Source organism: Tenrec ecaudatus, chromosome 3 (genome assembly GCF_050624435.1).
Source record: "Tenrec ecaudatus isolate mTenEca1 chromosome 3, mTenEca1.hap1, whole genome shotgun sequence".
In the NCBI taxonomy this organism is placed as follows: domain Eukaryota; kingdom Metazoa; phylum Chordata; class Mammalia; order Afrosoricida; family Tenrecidae; genus Tenrec; species Tenrec ecaudatus.
Window position 1 is genome coordinate 147281246 of NC_134532.1, and position 20887 is coordinate 147302132.

General features: G+C 45.8%; 1 protein-coding gene across 4 annotated transcripts in view; it reads right to left on the bottom strand.

Moving 5' to 3' along the window:
• SEPTIN11 (septin 11) overlaps window positions 1–2611 on the bottom strand; it is a 121469-nt gene extending 118858 nt beyond the window's left edge. For all 4 annotated transcript variants that reach the window (XM_075544159.1, XM_075544163.1, XM_075544161.1 and 1 more), the window contains exon 1: window positions 2440–2611. In XM_075544159.1, the coding sequence (XP_075400274.1) occupies window positions 2440–2466 (27 nt within the window). In that variant the 5' untranslated portion in view covers window positions 2467–2611. The remainder of the gene's footprint in view (window positions 1–2439) is intronic.
• Window positions 2612–20887: the final 18276 nt, after the last annotated feature.

Consider the following 20887-nt stretch of genomic DNA (forward strand, 5'->3'; position numbering starts at 1 on the left):
TTCACTGTTGGATGGCCACTCTTCACCCACCACTGTCATGACCCCAGTGCTGTATCTCACTCTGGTCTAGACAGGAGCATGTACATAGGTATAGGCAAGAGATAAAACTCACAACCCAGGAACAGGAATGAGCACGGGGGAGTGGTGGGGCAGGAAGAGGTCACCAATCACCATGAATGACACACAACTACACACCCCAGCCAGGGGGAAGAACAACAGAAACCAAAGGGGAAGGGAGACAGCAGTCGGTGTGAGATTTGAAAATAATGAACAATCTATAATCTGTCAAGCGGTTGGTGGAGGTGGGGGGAGAGGAGCTGATCCCAAGGACTCAAGGGAAAGTAAATGTCTAGAAAAGAACGATGGAATATAGGTACTAATATATCAGATACAATTGATGTATGGATTGTAATAAGAGTTGTAAGAGCCCCCAATAAAATGATCTAAAATAAATAAATAAAGACTTGTCAACTTTGTGGTCACTTCTGGATCACCCATACTATAACGCGGTCAAAGAGATTCCTATTTTTAAATAAATTACACATAGACTTTTAAAAATCAGCTCCTCCAATCATCTGAATGAGGAGAGGTTTTACACCCGCATTCTGCGGGATTAAGCTCACATCTGGTGGACAGAGCTGGTGGTGTTGGATCTGATTATGGCCACATGCTGTTTCTATTTAACTGACATATATGAACCGAACAAATTTATTGAAAATGTGCGGCAAATTATTTCTTCCACCTCCCCCACACTCAAGAATGTGTCCCCAGTAGGTGTTCTTGAAGAAAGGCACACACACACACACACACCCCACTCCACAGAAAGGCGTCCCATTCCCACGCGTTCTCTAAGTTATCTGGAGAAGTTCCTGTTCGGAATCTGCTCCCTGGAAATAAACACGGGGAGGGGGTGGGGAATTAAGCAAATACACTTGATCTCTCTGGAAAATACAGGGACCAGCCCAGAGACTGTTACCAAGTCTGCCTAACCATGATCCACGCTCACGAAGGATCACAATTTGTGTGGGAGGAGACCTGGATTCCTAAGGGTGTGTTCCTAAAGAATAAAGACTTTGAAATGCCTAAACGCCACACCGTTACACTTCAGTAGTGGCCACTGCACATTTCTGACCCTGGAGAGGCATCTTTGAAAACACAATGGCAAGCCAGAAGGCAAAGTGACCCCAAAGACCTCCTGGTATGGGGATGGGGGTGGTAGAAAAGGCGTGGGAATGTGGGGAGGGGCTAGAAGTCACAGAAAGAGCCCAGCGTCAATGGCCTGGGCTTCCTAACTTGTCCTGGCTTCCAAAGGATTTTGGTCTACGATGACAAAACCTCACACCAGGCCACCTGCAGCCGCACAGGGAGGCCGGAGGAAGAGAAAAGGAAGACGAGGAAAGAGGGAAAGCCCAAGGACGGACCATCACGGCGCCTCCAAAGCTGATGGGCCAAAGTGGACTTTGAACATCAACAAAGAGATAGAGAGAGCACTCCGCCTTCCCTACCAGGCGCGGGCTTTTAATAAAAAGGAAAGACCACAGCAGCCGCCGCCCGGTCAGCCCCCCGATTTCACCCAGGGATGATGCGACGCACTCACTGAACCGCACCCCAAAAGTCCGGTTCCCCTCCCTAGACAGCCCTATCTCCATCCGGGACCGACTCCTGCACTCACAGCCAGCAGGCGCGCCCCCTGTCCGGCCCCCAGTTCCCAAATTCGAAGCCTGGGCCTCCCTTCCTTCTTTCCATCCCTCCCGGGCGTGGGGCACCCGATTCTCCACGCACCCGCCCTCCCTTGCCCTTCTAGGACTCCCGCCTCCTCTGCCCGCTGCCCCCGGCCTCCCAGCTTTTCCATTCCCACCCGTGCGGACAAGGGAGCCTTTTGAAAACTTTGTCTATCTGGGGCTTTTGTCCGCATCCTAGGCTGGGCAGTCGCCCGGGTCGCACAATGAGCTGGGAAGCCACCCCGGAAAACCCACCCTTTTATTTTTAACCCGCGCCCACCACCGGCCGCTCCTCGGCGTTCCGAGTGACCGGCCCCATGCCCGGCCCGCGCCCTGGGCGCCGGGAGCGCGGGAGGAAACCCCCGCAGCCCGCGCCTCTCCGGCTGTCACGAGGGGAAAGGTGTGCGCGGGCAGAGAAAGGCGGCCGCGCGGCACGGTGGCTAAAAGAGCCCCGGTGCCGGGCAAACAGCAGGGGTCCTTCCCCTGCCACCGCTCGGGGAAAGGGGCGCGACGAGGCGAGCACACTGTTGCATCGCGTCGTGGACGAGCCTCGGGGCTCCTCGCCTTCCCCGCAGCGCCGGCACGCGCCCCGGTGCCTGCACACACCCACAGCCACAGCAGCCGCGGCCCGGGGCCCCGCGCTGCCCGCCCGCACCCTCCCCGAAGCGGGGACCCCCCGCCCCCCGGCGCCGAGGAACGGGAGGCCCCCGGCACTCACAGACGGTCTGCCCACGGCCACGGCCATCCCGGCTGCGGCTCCCGCTGCGCCCGGGTGCTCTCCGCCGACACTGGCTGCTGCTGCTCGCGCTCCGCCGGCCTCCCCCGCGCCCCGCTCGCGGCTGCGCCCTGCTCGCGCCCGGCTCCCGTTCCCAGCCAGCGGTGACTGCTCCCCCTCGCGCCGCCGCCCCGCCCGCTTTATTCGAGCAACATGGCCACCCGCCCGGAAGGAACCATTGGCTTCCCCAGAAAGGGGTGGGCGTCTGCGAGACCAGACCCAGCGGGAGGGAGGAGGGCGGTGCGCGGGCTCCGGGTCCCGGCCAGACGGACCCGGACTCCCCGCTGGTACTCCCCGAAGCGACCCGCTGGTCTCCAAATACCCTCCGGGGCGCTACCGAGACGCCCCCAGCATGCGCGGGAGCCGCCACCCCTTGAGTCCAGCAAGTGCTGGAGGCCGTGTAAAAGCCTGGGCGCGGAGGTCCCGCCTCGGTCCGGCCACGCGTTTTCGCCGAGCGGGCTGCTGGAGCGGCTCGGGGGCGGCGAGCGCCAAGCTGCGGGGCGCGGGTGCTCCAGGGGCGCACCGCTCAGGCCGCTCGGCCGGGCGAGCGCACCGAGCCCGGGAGCGCGCGTGGAAGGGGCTGAGCGCCAGCAGGGAGGGTGGCGGGGAAGGGCAGGCCCGCCAGCGGAGAGTTGCCCCTCCACGAGCCTTCCCTTCCTAAGGGGGAAAATCAAAGACAGCAGCTGGAGGCTGTCACTGTGGCGTGCGGCCGGGGAAGGGACCACATGGAAGAGAAAGAGGCCGTCGGTGGCTTCGGCTGCCTGCGACCCAGCCACCGCCTGCCTGCAGGGAGACGGGAACAAACGCCCCCGCTGGAGACTGGAGGCAGCTGTTGGCTGCTCTAGAGCGTGGGGGCTGAGGCCTCCCTCGGCTATAAATGGAGACCCCCTGCTCACACTGTCACACGCGTGGGGACTCCGGGACCTTGTTTGATGGCTGGAGACAACCGACCTACCCAAAGCGCGCGCGTCGGGACAGAGTAGGGAAGGCGGCGCTGCCACGGCGCCAGGCAGGTGACCATGGGGGCTGGGGAACGCCACCGTGGGTTAGGGTTTTTCCGGCAGATGGTTGAATGTCTGCCCATCCACGTGGCCGGCCCAGGGTCTGAGGACTTGAAGGGCCAAGGGGACCAGTGTCCACAATGCTGTAGATTGCCCGCGGCCCCACGCGGGGGCCCCAGGGGAAGACCGTGACCGTGACGAGGTGATTAGGGATTTCGGCCTGTCGGTTTGAAGCGCACAATGTGTAGAGGCGATGAAGGGCAGTTGGCCAGCTTTAGCACTGCGCCCTGGGAGGGGTGGGACAGGCAGGCAGACTGAATTAGGGAAAAGGCAAACCCGCCTTTTCGCACCAGGGCGCCTCCAAGTCGGCCTGTGACTTCACACACCCGGGCCTTGTGTCTTCCGCTCCCGCTGTCTCCGCCTCCCGGGGGCCACGGAGTTCAAATGTGCCTGGTCATCTTGGCTAAGGCCAAGTAGCCTCTGGGCGGCGGCTGGTCCCCCGGGCAGATGACAGCCACCGACTCTGAGGTCCACTGGCAAGACAGCCCGTGGAGAGGGTTCTGAGGTGAAAAAAAAGGTGAGGGGTTAGGACTCAGGTGCCTGCCCCGTTTGTGGTCAGACCCAGACTTGCAAAGCCACCAACCTCTGAAGCTTCCATCAATCCCCGCCCCCCAACTGCATGCTGTGGAGGGAATGCCATTTTTTGCCTGTGTGTTGGTTTTAAGCAAACGAAAGGGAAAAGAGGAATATTGTCTTTCATCTGCAATTCCGTCTCTATTAGGGGCATTTTGTGCCTTCCCCTATAGGGGAGATTCAACAGCAGTATTATCAGTGCCCATGGTCCAAAGTCTCACGCCATTCCCAGGCAAACTACACATTTCTTGTTATATTGACAAGAGCAGACTACAGGATTTTAAAAGTATATATGCATTGACTGGTATTGTTTGCTTGTAAATGTTTATTTTGAAACTCGGTTGATTAGTGATATGGGCTTTGTGGGTAGACGAGTTTATTCTGATCACAGAAGTTTACAGTTTTCTCTCAAACTGCTAAGAGAAAAATCACTGAGAGTTTACTCTGTGTGTACCTTCACATGGACAACGAACAATGTTTTGTTTTTAAGTTTTATTGACATGCAATTTATATAACATACAGTGCAATGGTTTGAATATATTTAAAAGAGTTGTGCAGTCATCACCACAATCCATCTTAGAATAGTTCCTTCATTTTTGTACTCACTAGCTCCCCATTTTCTCCACCTCCCCTGCCATCATTCTAAGAAACTAGTAATCTAGTTATTGTCTCTATAGACTTACCTATCCTGGATTTCATGTAAAATAAAAACAAACATGCAACGCCATGAGCCTCAATAACAATAACAAAATAAAACACAGAAAAACTTTGATCCAAAAGAAAGCAGAAAATAATGACTGGAATCAATTAAAAAGGAGTCGAAAGGGAAAGATGCTACATTGTAACCTAATCATATCTGCATTAGGGGAGTCCTGCTGGCCTGGTGGGTACATGTTGGGCTACTTTCAGCAAAGTCAAAACCACCTACTGCTTCCTAGGTAGACTCAGTGATTCAAAGGAATTCAATAGAGGCTTAATCCACTGGGGAATCTGCAAATGGATTTGGGCTTTCATTGCGGTTCATAGCCTCCTGAAAACCTGGAGGGACAATGTGATGCTTTAAATGCTTTACCCTTTCCTTAAATGTCTCCCCCTTTTCTAAAAGTCCTTGGGGAAATGGAATTAAAAGATAGTAGAATTTTTTTCCCTAAACTTTTATTGAATAAAAATACTATTTAATACTTCTGGCCCAGGGAGATAATTTCAATATGCCAACTCTCATTGGGAAGTAATTGGAATACTCATTCTCCAGCAAAACTACTAGTTGCCACAGAGTCTTTGCCACCTCGTGGCGGCCCCAGGTGTGTCAGCGTAATACCGTGGGGCTTTATTGGCTGAGCTCTAAAGTCAAACACGAGACCTGAGACCTTTCTCCTGAGGCACTGCTGGGTGCCAAGGACAGCCGGATGGAACAGCTAGGTTTGAAAACCTGCCTTGATCAGTTCCTACCAGTGCAGCCTTATTGAAATTTCTTAATCTTCCAGTTCTTCAATTCCCTTATCTTTAAAATGAATTAACCGGGTTGTTAGGAGGACCAAGATAGTGCAAACAGTTTACTAAGTCCAGCTGGTAAACAGAGGGATGGAACTTCAAGTTCACTCACCTGTGATGCAGAAGAACGAAATGGTCACCTACCACTACCACCACCCCCAAAAGAAAAACCAATCACTGACAATGCCCTGGAGCACAACCCAACTCTGGCACCCACTGGTTCACCGTGAATCAGAATTGACTTGGCAGCATTTGGTTTTTAGTGATCGGGTTGTTAAAAAGATTTAGGAATCTTGGAAAATATGTACTCAGCATTGTACTCAAACCTAACCAAACCAAATAACTCACTGCCATCGGGTGATGCCAACTTATGGAGACCTTATAGGACAGGGGAGAGTAACCCCTGTGAGTTTTAACTCTGTACGGGAGTAGAAAGTCCTGTCTTTCTCCCTTGGACCAGCTGGTGGTTTTGAACTGCTCACCTTATGTTTAGTAGCCCAACCCATAACCACTAAGGCTCCTCGTAACCAACGAGGGACTAACAACTAAAAAAGCCGGGGGGGGGGGGTGGCTCTGTTATCATTAACTAGGGCATAGTCTGCTGAGAGAGTCTCATAAATAAGCCAAATCCCAGAGGGAGTGAGGGAAATGTAAATAATGGGATTATGAAACACAGCCGAAGGAGCTATTTATTCTTCCTATCAACATTGGAGAGGTTTTCTCAAGGAAGTGGAACCAAGGGAAGCAAGGTAGATGATCTAGACAAGGGAGTAGAATGAGCTCAGGCTCATCAATCCCCAGGGGGATGATAGGACTTGAAGGAGTAATCCTGTGACAGTAGGAGTCTTAAAGGGAGCCTGGTAGGTTGGAGAGAGCAAGATACTTCAGCTCTGTGTCCTTGTTAGGTGCCATCGAGTTCCCACTCATAACGACTCCATGTGAAACAGAACTAAGCACTGCCCAGTCCTACACCAGTCTCACAATTGTCACGTTGGAGCTCATTGCTTACAGCCACGGTGTCAACCCACCTCCTCCAGGCTCTTCCTTTTATCGCTGACCGTCCGCTTTAGCAAGCATGATGTCCTCCTGAGACTAGTTTCTCCTGACGACATGTCCAAAGGATGTAAGATGAAGTCTCATCATCCTTGCCTGTAAGGAGCATCTGACCATACTTTTTGTTTAATTGGGGCCTCATACAGCTCTTTTCAAAATATAAATATACATCCATTGTGTTAAGCACGCGTGTACATTTGCTGCCATCACTTTCAAAACTCCTTTCGACCTGAGCCCCTGGTATCAGCTCCTCACTTTTCCCCCCACCCTCCCGTTCTCTCCCTCCACGAACCCTTTGACAATTTATAAATTATTATTTTTTCATGGTCTACATTCACCGATGTCTCCCCTCACCCACTGCTCTGCTGTTCATCCCCCAGGAAGGGGGCCATACACAGACCATTGTGATTGGTTTATCTTTCTCCCCCCACCGTCCCCTTCAGCTCCCCGGATCACCACTCTCATTATTGGTCCTGAGGAGTTTATCTGTCCTGGATTCCCTGTGTTTCCAACTCGTATCTGTAACCGTGTACACGCTCTTGTCTAGCCAGATCTGCAAGGTAGAATTGGGATCATGACAGTGTGGGCGGGGTTGGCGGGGGAAGCATCAAAGAACCAGAGGAAAGTTGCATATTTCATCGGTGCTATACTGCACCCTGACTGGCATGTCTCTTCCTTTGACCCTTCTGTAATGAGGTGTCCAAATGTCTACAGATGGGCTTTGGGTCTCCACTCTGCAATCCCCCTCATGATTTCTTGATGGCTACTCCCATTAGCATTGATAGTAGATACAAGTAAAATGAAATCTTTGATAACTTCAATATTTAGCTGCGTATCATGATGTTATCTATAGGTCCAGTGGAGAGGAATTTTGTTTTCTTTACATTGAGTTGCAGTCCGTACTGAAATCTGAAATCCTTGATCTTCATCAGTAAGTGCTTCATCATCGCTTGCTTTTAGCAAGCAAATTTGTGTCACCACATATCACAGATTAATAAGCCTTCTCCAATCCTGATGCTGCCTTCTTCATATAACCCAGCTTCTCAGGTTATTTGCTCAGCATACAGGTTGAATAAGTATGGTGAAAAAAACAATCCTGACATACTTTTTTATTTTATTTTAAGCCATGCAGCACTACCTTGTTCTGTTGCCTCTGGCTCCATGTACAAAGTTTTGCATGAGTACAGTGACGTATTCTGGAAGTCCCACGCTCAGTGTTGTCTATCATAGTCAATTGAATGTCTTTACATAGTCAATAAAACACAAGTAAAAAACTTTTCTGCTGTCTTGGTTTGAGCCCAAATCAAGTAATGCTATCCCTCATGCCACACCCTCTTCGAAATATGGATTGAATTTCTGACAGCTCCCTGTGAATACACTACTGTTATACTGCTGTTGGGTGATCTTCAGCAAAAATTTACTTGCATGTAATATTAATAATCATTCACGTGTGCTAATTTCCACATTTTGTTGGATCACTTTTCTTTGGAATGAGCACAAATAGTCAGTTGGCCAGGTAACTGTCTTCCAAATTTCCTGGCATAGCCCAATGAGTGCTTCCAGTGCTTCATCAACTTGCTGAAACATTTCACTTGCTGTTCCATCAGTTCTGAAGCTTTGTTTTTTGCTAGTGTCTTCAGTGTGGCTTCCTTCGGTATCAGGGCTTCTTGACCATATGCTACCTCTCAAAACAGTTGGATGTCAACCAATTCTTTTTTTGTACAGTGATACTTTATCTTCCTTTCATTTTGTAATGCTTTCTGAATCTTTCAATCATGTGCCCCTAGAATAAGGATTCTTGAATATTACATCTGGAGGTCTAAATTTCTCATGACTAATCCCTCAAAAATGGATAGTTCAGTCCTCCTTTGTAGTCTGTTCTTAGTCTGGAAGTTCTGCTGAAATCTGTTCACCTTGAATGACATCCTGGATGTGGATATTTGAAATACCAGTGACATAATTATAGCCTCACAACAGCATTTGTGTCACGATGGTATGACAAACTGACAAGCAACATGGTGGTCTGACATGCAGAAATTAATTTGAGATGGCTAAAAGACCTAAATGTAAGAACTAAAGCTATCAAGCTTATAGAATAAAACGAGATTTTGTAGGACTTTGCAAAAAATGAGATTTTTAAGAAATAGAATGTGGAAAGCACTAGCCATAAAAGAAATACCTGATTTATCTAAAAAATGAATAAACTTTTGGTCATAAGGAGATACTGTGAAGGATGTGAAAAGATAAGCTGCTGATTAGATGAAGATAGTTAAAATACAAATGTCTGACAAAGAACTCATGTTCAGGGTGTGTGTGTTCAGATATCTTAATAAATCATAAAAAGGCTAGCTAATTTAAAAATTAAGCAAAAGATACAAATAATGATGCTTCATCAGGAAAACAGCCACATGGTCTATGAGTATATGCAGAGGCAATAAACATTATTTTCAGTTAGAAAATGCAAATTAAAACTACAATGCTATACAGTACACATCCCGCATCTGGGCTATATTAAAAAAAAGACTCAAGCTCTTCCTCTTGCCCCCTAGCTCACTCGCTCTTTTCCCCCCTCTCCTCTCTGGTCCTCTGTTCTGTTCCCTTTGTCCTTGCCCTCTGTTCTGTTCCCTTTGCCCTTGCCCTCCTTCCCTTCCCCCTCTCTCCAAGTGGACCACCAAGTGGCTGAGGGGGGAGGGGGGTTCATTGCATATTCCAAGCATTGTGAGACCTGGATTCATCCTGATGGTACAATTTTGTCTCTTCTCTGGAACACGGTGCACCTCTGCTAAGGGCACATTGTGCTCCTGACAGCGGGAGACTGTAGCCTTTGCCACAGAGAGACTTTTATCTTTCTGCTTTACGTAGCACCACCACCATTGAATCCATGGGCCCACAGTTGACAAACTCTTCACCAGCTTCAAAAGAGGCAGGGCACGCCACGAGAAATACATACACCTACCTGAGCATGGACAGCTATTTACTTCCAAGTCTGAATTAGTACTACAACGATGACATTACTTCTACCCACTGCTGTTTCCGTCGATGGCGTTGGCCTTGTGCTCCACTAGGTAATGCTGGGCAACAGGCCCCGCTCTTCATGACTCAGTAAAAGGAATGTCATCTAATTCACATCAAACGTCTATAAAAATTTGTAGGTTAAAATTTAGTACCCTATCGTTTGATCTCCCTTATGATCCATTTAAATTTATTCTAGTTTTTAATATTTTCTGCTTTTTTTCTATTGAGGTTTTTAATCTGCTTCACCTTGTTGTTGTTGTCAATTTTTTCTTTTACTAATGTTTTCCAGTAGATGTGATCCAGGAGAGGTAAATCTAGAGAGACTGGATTCATGTGTTCTTAGGGGTATGACAGGGGAGGTGGGGGGGTGGGGCAGGGAATCGGGAGCTAATAATGATGAGTACAAGAATGAAGAAAATGCTCTAAAACTGACTGTGGTGATGATTGCAGTACTCTCCTTCATGTGATTGAGCTATTGTATGATATGTGAATTATATGCCAGTAAAACTCTTAAGGAGAAAAAAAAGACTCAAAATACCAAGTGTTGATGAAATTGTGGATCAGCTGGTGGGAGTATAAGATGGTAAAATCACTATGGAAACTTGGCAGGTTCTATTATAATTAATGTATGACTATCCTATGGCTGAAAAATTCCCTCTTAGGTATGTGAGAAACAAGAAACAAGCTGCATATATCCATTAAAAAACTTGTACATGAATATTCAGAGAAAATTTATTCATAATCGCAAAAAGCAGGAAAATACATACAATAAATGGTCTGTGTTCATAGAATGGTATGCGGCTTAGCAACTTCTTTTTTTAAAAAGAGCATTTCTTTTTCAGTACAACATCACCTCAAAAACATTATGCTGTACAAATGAATGCATGCATCCTATGGATTTCAATATATAGGAATTCCAAAAATAGACCAAACAAATGTAAGGTGAGAATATTCAAAATAGTAGCATCCTCTAGATAAGAAGTTCTCACTAAGAGAGACCATTGATTTTTCTAGTATGATTGAAATGTTCTGTCTTGAGTGGATGGTGCTCAAAATAAGAAAATATTACTAGAAATTATACACTTAAGATTTTGGCTGCTTAGTGCATAGAAATTACATGATTTTTATAATAAGGCATTTTTTAATTAGATCATTTTGAGGGCTCTGACAGCTCTTATAACAATCCATACATCAACCGTATCAAGCATATTTGTACATATGTTGCCATCATTATTTTCTAGACATTTACTTTCTATTGAGCTCTTGGTATTAGCTCCTCTTCACCCTGCCCCACCCCCATAATGAGGTCTTTATAAGCCTGTCTAAATAAGATAGGCTGGATGAACAATCTGGAGGAAAAAACAATGGGACTGGCATGGGAGAAGGGGAAGTGGGGGGAAAGGAAGTGGTGTTAACAAACCCAGGGACAAGGGAACAAGTGATCCAAATTGGTGGTAAGGAGGGTGTGGGGGCCCTAGTAGGATGTAACCAAGGGCAATGTAACAGAGAGGAATTACTGAAACCCTAATGAAGGCTGAACATGATAGTGGGACAAGAGGAAAGTATAAGGAAATAGAGAAAAGAACTAGGAAGCAAAGGGCATTTATAGAGGTCTAAATAAAGGTATGTACATATGTAAATATATTTATATATGAGGATGTAGAAATAGATCTATGTGCATATATGTATAGACTTAGTATTAAGTTAGCACATGGACATTGGGTCTCCACTCAATGGTGACCAGATGTCCCACTTTTGGCAGGATAGTCCCAATTTTTAACAATTTTTCCCGCATCCCGCGATATTTTTTTAAAGTCCTGATTTTTGGAAAGAATGCACGACAATGTAGGGTATACAGTTTTCGGCTGCCATGTGGCTATTTTGCGAGGAAATGAGTTTTATCAATGCTGTCCCGCTGGTGTCCTGCTTTACCAATGTTAAAAGTCCCTCAATGCAAGAATAATTTGTTCTAGTAAACTGGCATTCCATGATGTTCACTTTCCCAACACAATCACTGAAGACAAAGTGGGTGCATAAGCAAACATGGTGAAGAAAGCTGGTGGAGCCTGGCTATCAAAATATAGTGTCTGGGGTCTTAAAGGCTTGAAGGTAAACAAGTGGCCATCTAGCTGAAGAGCAACAAAGCCCACATAGAAGATACACACCAACCTGTGTGATCACGAGGTGCCGAAGGAATCAGTTATCAGGAATCATCAGAACAAAAAATCATATCATTATGAATCAGAGTGGAGACCCAAAGCCCATCTGTAGGCAATTGGACATCCCCTTAAGGAAGGGTCTCACGGAGGAGATGAGCCAGTCAGGGTGCAGTGTAGCAACAATGAAGCATACAACTTTCCTCCCTGCTGCCCCACCCCACTATCATGATCCCAATTCTACCTTACAAATCTGACTAGACCAGAGAATGTACACTGGTACAGATAGGAACTGGAAACACAGGGAATCCAAGGTGGGTGATCCCTTTAGGACCGGAGGTGAGAATGGTGATACCGGGAGGGTGGAAGAAGGGTGGGTTGGAAAGGGGGAACCAATTACAAGGATCTACATATAACCTCCTCACTGGGGGATGGACAACAGAAAAGTGGGTGAAGGAATACTTTGGACAGTACAAAATATGACAAAGTAATAATTTTATAAATTATCAAGGGTTTAGGAGGGAGGGAAGAGCAAGGAGGGAGGGGAAAATGAGGAGCTGATGCCAGGGGCTTAAGTGGAGAGTAGATATTTTGAGAATGATGAGAGCAATGAATGTACAAAGGTGCTTTACACAATTAATGTATGTATGGACTGTGATAAGAGTTGTATGAGCCCCTAATAAAATGATAAATAATTTTAAAAATGAAATGGGGTAATCGGTATGGTGGTTTCAGGAATGTTTGCTTCGTAGTTATTTATTATACATATGTCATTCACTTTTCTCTGTGTTACATTTTGAATTTTTAAAAAGAAAAAAGAATTGAAAAAATAAGGAATATGATATAATGCATGACAGACATAAATAATAAATCCATTTATGTTCATATATTTAAAAACTCAACGGACTAGATTGACCTATAGCTTTAGAATTCTAATAAAAATTCTAGCAAGTATTTTTAAGTTTGTCAACAAGGAAATTTAAAATGTTGTGACTTAGAATAATAAAGTAAATTTGCAAAAGAAGAATGAAATAGAAAGTGTCACTCTGTCAATGTTAGCACTTACTTTAGAGTTATAGTTATCAAGATGTACTGGAGGAGTGATTGACATAGAGTAATGAAATCAAATGGAAGACTCACGAGTTACTGCACACATATGTCAGACTGGTTTTATACAAAGATGCAAAAACAGTTGAGTGCAGGAAAGAGAGCCTTTTCCCCAAGTGATGCTGGGGCATCTTCAGGCACATGCACACACACAAATAGCCTCACACCTTATAAAAAAATCAGATGAAACTAGATTAAGGATTTGTAACATGTAAAACTTTTAGAAGACCACATAGGAGACTATTTTCCATTGTATTGACACCAACTATGGCTCAGCACATCCACATGTCTTCAGCATCCCGCCTCCTCTCTAAAGAGTCTCCCCTAGATCCTGCCCCTCAGTTGGCTGATATTGGAAGCAGAAGTTAAAGAAAAGAAAAAGACACTATTTCATTTTCCTGTTTTAAATTTTTATTAATCATTTTATTGGGAGCCCTTATAGATATTATAGCAATCCATAATTCAGTTAGTTCAAGAATAATTTTACAATTACTGCTACCATCATTTTCAAACATTTTCTTTCTTATTGAACTCTTTGATATCAGCTCCCTATTATCCCCTCCTTCTCCCATCCTAGCCCCAGGAATAGATAGATAGATAGATAGATAGATAGATAGATAGATAGATAGATAGATAGACAGATAGATAGATATGTCCATACATATATCCATATCTTACACCATCTAATGTATCCATTCACCTACAATTCTGTTATTCAAGTTGGATTATACCAGTCCCTCCCACCCCACTTCTTCCCATACCCTCAGGAAATCATTACTCCCATTACTGTTTTTTTTCTTTATCTCTTTTGTATTTCTTTCTTTTTTGTGTTAAGAGATCATTTTATTGGGGGCTCTTACAGCTCTTATAACTATCCATACATCAATTGTATCAAGCATATTTGTACATGTGTGCCATCGTCATTTTCTAGACATTTACTTTCTATTGAACCCTTGGTATCAGTTCCTCTTTTTTTTCTCCCTCCCCCCACCTCGTGACTCTTTGATAAATGAAAAATTATTATTTTATATCTTCCACCGACTCTGTCTCCCTTCCCCCATGGTTTCTACTGTTCATCCCCCTGGAAGGGGTGTGTGTGGTTATGTGTCGATCATTGCCATCAGTTCCCCTTTCCTCCCCTCCTTGTCCCATCTCCCCCCTACTCTTCTGGTATCACTATTCCCCTTCCAGTTCCTGGATTCTGTGTGTCATGAGCTCTTATCTATACCTGGGCACATGCTCTGGTCTAGCCTACAGGGAAAGGCTGTACTGGCTTCATGATAGTGGGGGTGTGTATGTGTGAGTGAGTTAGTTTTTTGTGCCAACCTAGCCCATAAACACAGGTGGGGTTGCGTGAAGGGAGGGGAGATAAATGGTTTAGTGAGCCTTGCCTTTCGAGTTCTTGAGTCTCTTGTTTGCTGACAGTTGGACCAGGGTGCAGCTGCCTTAGCAGTTCCCTGCGTCAGCTGGCAAGGCTGACTTCCTGCAAGACATCCCTAAGGAGAAGCCACATGGACCTCCCACGAAACAACCCTGGGTGCTGGAACAGCCATGTGGAGACCCCTGCCAGTGCTGAGATATTTACACATTCACTGACTCGGCTTTCCTCCTGCAGTCGGCATCATTGCATCTGTTTTGTGAGATGGAGGAGGACTTTGTGGACTGATGTTGGACATATGGGTTAATGGATTATTGTTGGACTTGTGGGCTTGGGCAACACTGGGTTGGGATATTTTCTTGATGCGCACTTAAACTTTATAGAAAACTCTCTCTTATACACGAGTTTCTGTGGATTTGTTTCTTAAAATATCCAGACTAACACAGTAAGGAAGACGCAAAGAACCGGAGGAATATTGTGTGTTTCATCTTTGCTTTACTACACACTGGTTGACTCATCTCTTCCTTGTGACCCTTCTGTGAGGGGATGACCCACTGTCTACAGATGGGTTTGAGGTCTCTACTCCAACCCTCCTCCCTCTCAACAATATGGTTTGTTTGTTTGTTTTGGGTCTTCTGATGCCTGTACCTAGTCCTAACAACGCCTAATGATAGCACAGGCTGGTGTGCTTCTTTCATGTGGGCTTGTTGCTTTTCTGCTAGAGGGCCACTTCTTTAGCTTCCAGTCTTTAAGACCCCAAATGCTATATCTTTTGACAGCTGGGCACCATCTGCTTTCTTTACCACATTAGCTTATGCATCCATTTTGTCTTCAGTGATTGTGCCGGGAGGGTAAGCATCACAGAATGACAGGTTATGAAAACAAACTGATCTTACATTGAGGGAAGGCATGAGCAGAGACCTGAAGTCTGTCCACTACCTCAGTGTATTGCCATATAAATATATGTACCTAGGCTAATGCCTCTATTTTTACGAATTAATGTATTTACACATATGCACACCTATGCTTATGTCTCTCTCTATAGCTTTGCTTCCTAGACTGCCCCTGTTTCCTTTGACCTTCCTCCTGCCCCACCATCATGCTAGCCCTACTTCCACCTCTTAGTAATTCCTCTCAGCTAGATGGCTGTTGCTTCCCCTGGATCCTACATCCTCCTTGTTGCTGATTTTAATTCCCTAATTGTTCCCCTCTCTATGGTGTTGTTGGCTCACTGCTCCTTTCCCAAGCTTCCTTCTCCCCCAAGTCCCTCCAGGACCATCCCTATTGCTTTCTCCTAGAGCTTGCTTCCCACGCCTAACCCCCTGCAGTGGGGCAAACCAAGAAGGGAACATAACAGATGAACAATGGGAGGAAAGCAAAGCCACAAAGCCCCTGAAGAGTCCCCCATATAGACTTCAGGGTAGGAGGGCAGCTCCCAGAACCCCTCCAGGACCAGTGGGGAGATAGTCATAAAGGTCAGTGGACAGATCTGGAATTATGTATGTTTTTTTTCCTTTTGATTTCTTTTCATTTGATTTCTGTTATTGTTGGCTTGCCTACTTATAAAAGATAGCCATTACTATTTCTGAAGGGTTTATCCATCTTGGATTTCAAGCATCGAACAACCTTACTTATACAAATGAATATACACAGGTCTCAGAAGATTAATCAGGTGAAACAAAGAATATATCATCCCTTCTGTGTGACCTTTCTGTGAGGGATTGTCCAATTATCTTAGAGGTGGGTTTTGGGTCTCCACTTTGTCTCCACTCCTTCACATCCATCTGATTGCTTACTTTTGAATTTCTGATATCATTCCCATTGACACCTCATGATCACACAACGTGGTGTGCTTCTTCCATTTAGGCTTTGTTGCTTCCCTGCTAGGTGGCCGCTTGTTTATCTTCAAGCCTTTAAGACCCCAGGCACTATGTCTTTTAATAGCCGGACACCATTAGCTTTCTTCACCACATTTGCTTATGCACTAATTTTGAAATACACTATTTTTTGAGCATCTACTGTCATGGATGTTACATTGAGGCAAAGGTACACCTGACCCAAGCCAAAGAATTTTCAGTAGCCTCATACGCATGGGAAAGTTGAACACTGAATGTGGAAGGCCAAAGAAGAATCAATACATTTGAATTATGGTGCTAGCAAAGAATATGAAAAGTTTCATAGACTGCCGAAAGACCAAACAAATCTGCTTTGGAATAAGTACAGCCAGAATGGTCCTTAGGCGCAAGGTTGGTGAGACTTTGTCTTACATGCTTTGGACATGTTATCAGGAGAGACCAGTCCCTGGAGAAGGACATCATCATGGTAAAGTAATGGGGGTAGTGAGAAAGGTGGTACCCAATGAGATGGCTTGACACAGTGGTTGCATCAATGGGCTCAAGCATAAGAACATTGTGGGGATGGTGAAGGACGGGCAGTGTTTTGTTCTGTTGTGCACAGGGGTACTATGAGTTGGAAGGGACTTGACCACATTTAACAACAACAGCCCTGGTTGCACTGCTGAGTAAGCAAGGAACATCTAACCACAAGGCTGTTGGTTCAAACTCACCAGATATTCTTCAAGAGAAAGATGAGACTGTTGCTGCCTAGATTAACAGTCTTAAAAAACCGTTTGTAAGGTTGTAATGACTGGAAATCGACTTGTTGGCAGTGGGTTTGCTTTTTGGTAGACTCCCAACAGAATGTATGTTATCATTACTACATAACTGCATGAAACTCAACAAAACTTGTGTCTTCTAATAATCTATAATTACTATCTTAGATTCAGAGGGTCAGAAAATCAGAAGCAGTTTACTTGTGTGCCTCCGGCTCTTGGTCTCCTTTGAGGCTGCAGTCAACTGCAGACGTGGAGAGGCTAAAGATTCAGCTTCCAGGGCCATACACTAACATACCTTGCAAGTTTGTGTTGGCTGTTGGCGAGTGGACCCAGTTCTTCCCCACTGAGCCTTCACCACAGAAGTACCTGAGTGTCTTTGCAACATGCCAGCTGATTTCCCCCTTTAAAAAGTGGTCCAGGAGAGATGAAAAAGCAAAGTGGAAGCTGCAAGGATTTTTTTTTTAATCACCTGCCCTAGTAACATTGGGCTGCTAACCAAAAGGTCAGCAGTTCAAAAGCACCAGCTGCTCTTCAGAAGAAAGATGAAGCTTCCTACTCCCATATGGAGTGACAGTCTCAAAAACCCACAGGGGTGGTTCTACCCTCTGCTATAAAGTCGCTGTGAGCCAGCATCCAGTGGATGGCAGTGAGTGACCCTTTGAAAAGATCACACTATATCATTTCCTCAATATCCTACTCAACCTGCACCATACAATCTCATACCGTAAAGATGATTCAGATCCACAGAGCCATAGTGATCCTAACAGAAGGAAACGCTGCCCGGTCCTGCCCCATCCTCACAATTGATCCTCTGCCGGCGGAGCCCTTGTTGCAGCCATGGTGTCAGTCTCCTCCAGGGAAGAGCTGCACAGGGGCTGTTCTACTCTGTCCTAAAGGGTTGCTATATGTCAGAATCGACTTGATGGCAGGGAGTGACTTAGAAAGAATTCACCTTAGGATTTTCACCCCACCCCACTCCGTATCCCTGCTGGCGCCTGATATACCTTGTTAGCAGAGCAGAAGAAAAACCCTACTTCCCAACAAGGTCACGTTTACAGTTACAGAGGTGAGAGCTTCAATACATGTCGCAGGTGTGGGGAGGAAGCAAAGGAGGAGACGCCACCGGATTCATAAAAACAACCTAGGAATAAATTCCTGGGTGTGGGATTGGTGGCTGTGGTAGAAATTTTGAGAAAATCCTTGTTCTTTGACTGCCTCCCTCTAGCTATCACCACTCTTCAATAACTTTAAGTTTCATGGGAGATGTAGAAATAGCCTTTATTGTATGGGTTGCTGTGTGTAAAGTTTATAAGGTAGAAATATGAGAGAGCTTTAAAAAAATTGTAGGACTCTTCCATGATCTTTTAATTCCATTTCCCCCAAATATTTTGAAGTCCACTTATATATCAAGGAGATGGTTTATAGCTTTTGTATGTTTGATTGATGTGTTGGTTGGTTTAGTTCTGATTCAAAATATAGATCGACACAATGTAGCAAAACAAATATTTTCCTAAGAATCTAAGCAGCTCACACAGAAACAAACCCGGGTCAAGCCTCAGAGAGCAGGCACTATCGTTCATGCATCGCCCATACACGGGTTAGCCTGAGTTTCCTACATCCCACCTTCTGTCTTTCTGCGTAAAGCGCAAGTTCCTAAGAGAATTGACCTGCATGTTTATTCTGTAGCCGAGAGAGAAAGAGAGAGAGAGAGAGAGAGAGAGAGAGAGAGAGAGAGAGAGAGAGAGAGAGAGATCACATCCGCACATGTACCTTGATTGATCTCACCAAGGTCCCAAGCCATGGACAAGAAAATTGAAACACTTTTTTTCCAAAAGAGGGGACAAACTTGAAAACTTGTTGCAAACAAAAATAGTGAGGATTACTAAGAAGCTATTTGTATCAGAGTATGTTTATAAAGTAAGGATACAATTTTACATGTTTCTTTAAACAAAAAAGAAAAGACACATTGACACATGAGAGCCCAAGCAAAGCTCACAGGGAAGTTATCCTCGCTGCTGTTGTTGCTGCTGTTGTTGGATGCCCTTGGGTCGGCTCCAACTCATGGCGACCCCATGGACAACAGAATGAAGCATCGCCTGCTCCTGCACCACCCTCCTAAGTGCTTTAAGTTTGAGCCTATTGTTGCAGCGACTACATCCATTCATCTCCTTGAGACCTTCCCTTTTTCACATGGCTCCTCCACTGTGTTAGTCTGGGTTGACTAGAGAAACAAATCCAGAGACACTCCTCTGTATGTCAGGGAGAACTTTATATCAAAGAGTAATTGTGTATTAAGAAAACATCCCAACCCAGTCTAGATCAAGTCCCTACGTCTGATATTAGCCCATATGTCCAATACTCTTCAGACTCACTCTATAATTTCCTCTTCAGACTCACTCAACACATGCAAGGATGCCGAATGCAAGAATATCACAGGTCAGTGGATGGAAAATCTTGTGGCTGCAGTAGCGGTGGAAGCATCTCAGCACTGCCGTGGGTCTCTATGTGGCTCCTCCAGCTCCAGGGCTCTGGCTCTATCAGCATAGCTCCATGTGTCTTGTCAGCAGGAGGATGAAGCAGAGCATGTATCTGGCCTCCAGTGAGCTATTTATCTCCTTCGTGCCTCCAAATGAAGCCATCAAGCTGCAACCTGGTTGACAGACTAGATTCCACCTCTTTGCAAGTTGACAGGAGATTATGTAACTGCTACATTTACTAAACATGATGTCCTTCTCCAGGTCTCTCCTGATAACATGTGGACAGGTAGTATTGGTCCATTGGAGCAAAGGGAAAATGGAAAACCCTCAAATGAATGGAAGGTCAATAATCAGAAAAAACAGTTCAAGCATCAGGCCAGCAAGGTTCTACAGTAAGGCTGCCCTGAACAAAGTAGATCTAAACCTTGAGCAAACCAACCCAAAATGACAGCCATAGGGAACTCTCCATCTTGGCACTCCATGAAAGAAGCCCCTGCCAACCCTTCTTCTGCATTGGCCTCCATCCGCCTGGACTGTCCGGCTGTCAAGGGGCTCATTCATTGCCAGCATTCTGGTCTTCTTCCCCTCTGTTTACTCTTCTTAGCTTTTCTGTTTTAGAATCAAAAGGAGTTACTTAGAGTCATCCTACCAATTTGATTCTCTGGGAACAGACGTTAAAGTAGAATTGGGGGTACAAGGCACTTACTAGGGATCAACAACTGAGAGGAAGAGGATGAAGCCAGATTGGGCAGAGCGAGAAATTGAACTGCATGTGCTTCGGGCCAAAGAAAACCTTAGTCAACCCAGCAGTGAACCCTGGAACCGATGCTGTTCCCACGCTGAGAGAATTGTCCCACTTCCAGCAGAGATGGCCTGACCTTCATTTACCTCCTCCCTCAGTCATTGGATGCAGCTTGCCGCTGGAAGGGCATGACCTAAAGAGGGGCAGCTCTGTAGCTGAGAGAGACCGGAAACAGTGGTAACCGAGGCTGGTTGAAGTCTCCTTGAAGGGGAAGAAAGGGGGCTGTGCCGCTCATCCCTCTATGTACCTCAACACACAGTTCCTTTTTGTCGGTTTCCTTTTTCAAAGTGAATTTTTATTGTCTAACATCAAAACAAGAGCTTTGGTGGCATAGTGCTTACATGTTGGGCTCCTAACCATGAGGTCAGCAGTTTGACACCACCAGTCACTCTGTGGGAGATATACAAGATTGTCTACTCCGGTAAAGAGGTACAGTCTCAGAAATCCACAGGAGCAGTCCTACCATGTCCTATAGCGTGGCCATGGGTTGGCATCGACTGCACCATGGCAGGGAGGCCTTCGTTTGGTTTGTTTTTAAGCACTGAAATGGACTTAGAGGCTTGCTGATAGAGATAGATGACACCTGAATGTACTGATAAATATCATCCAGTAAATAAGAAGACAGTAAGTTGTCCCTGATGATTTCATTCCCCTTGGATCTGCC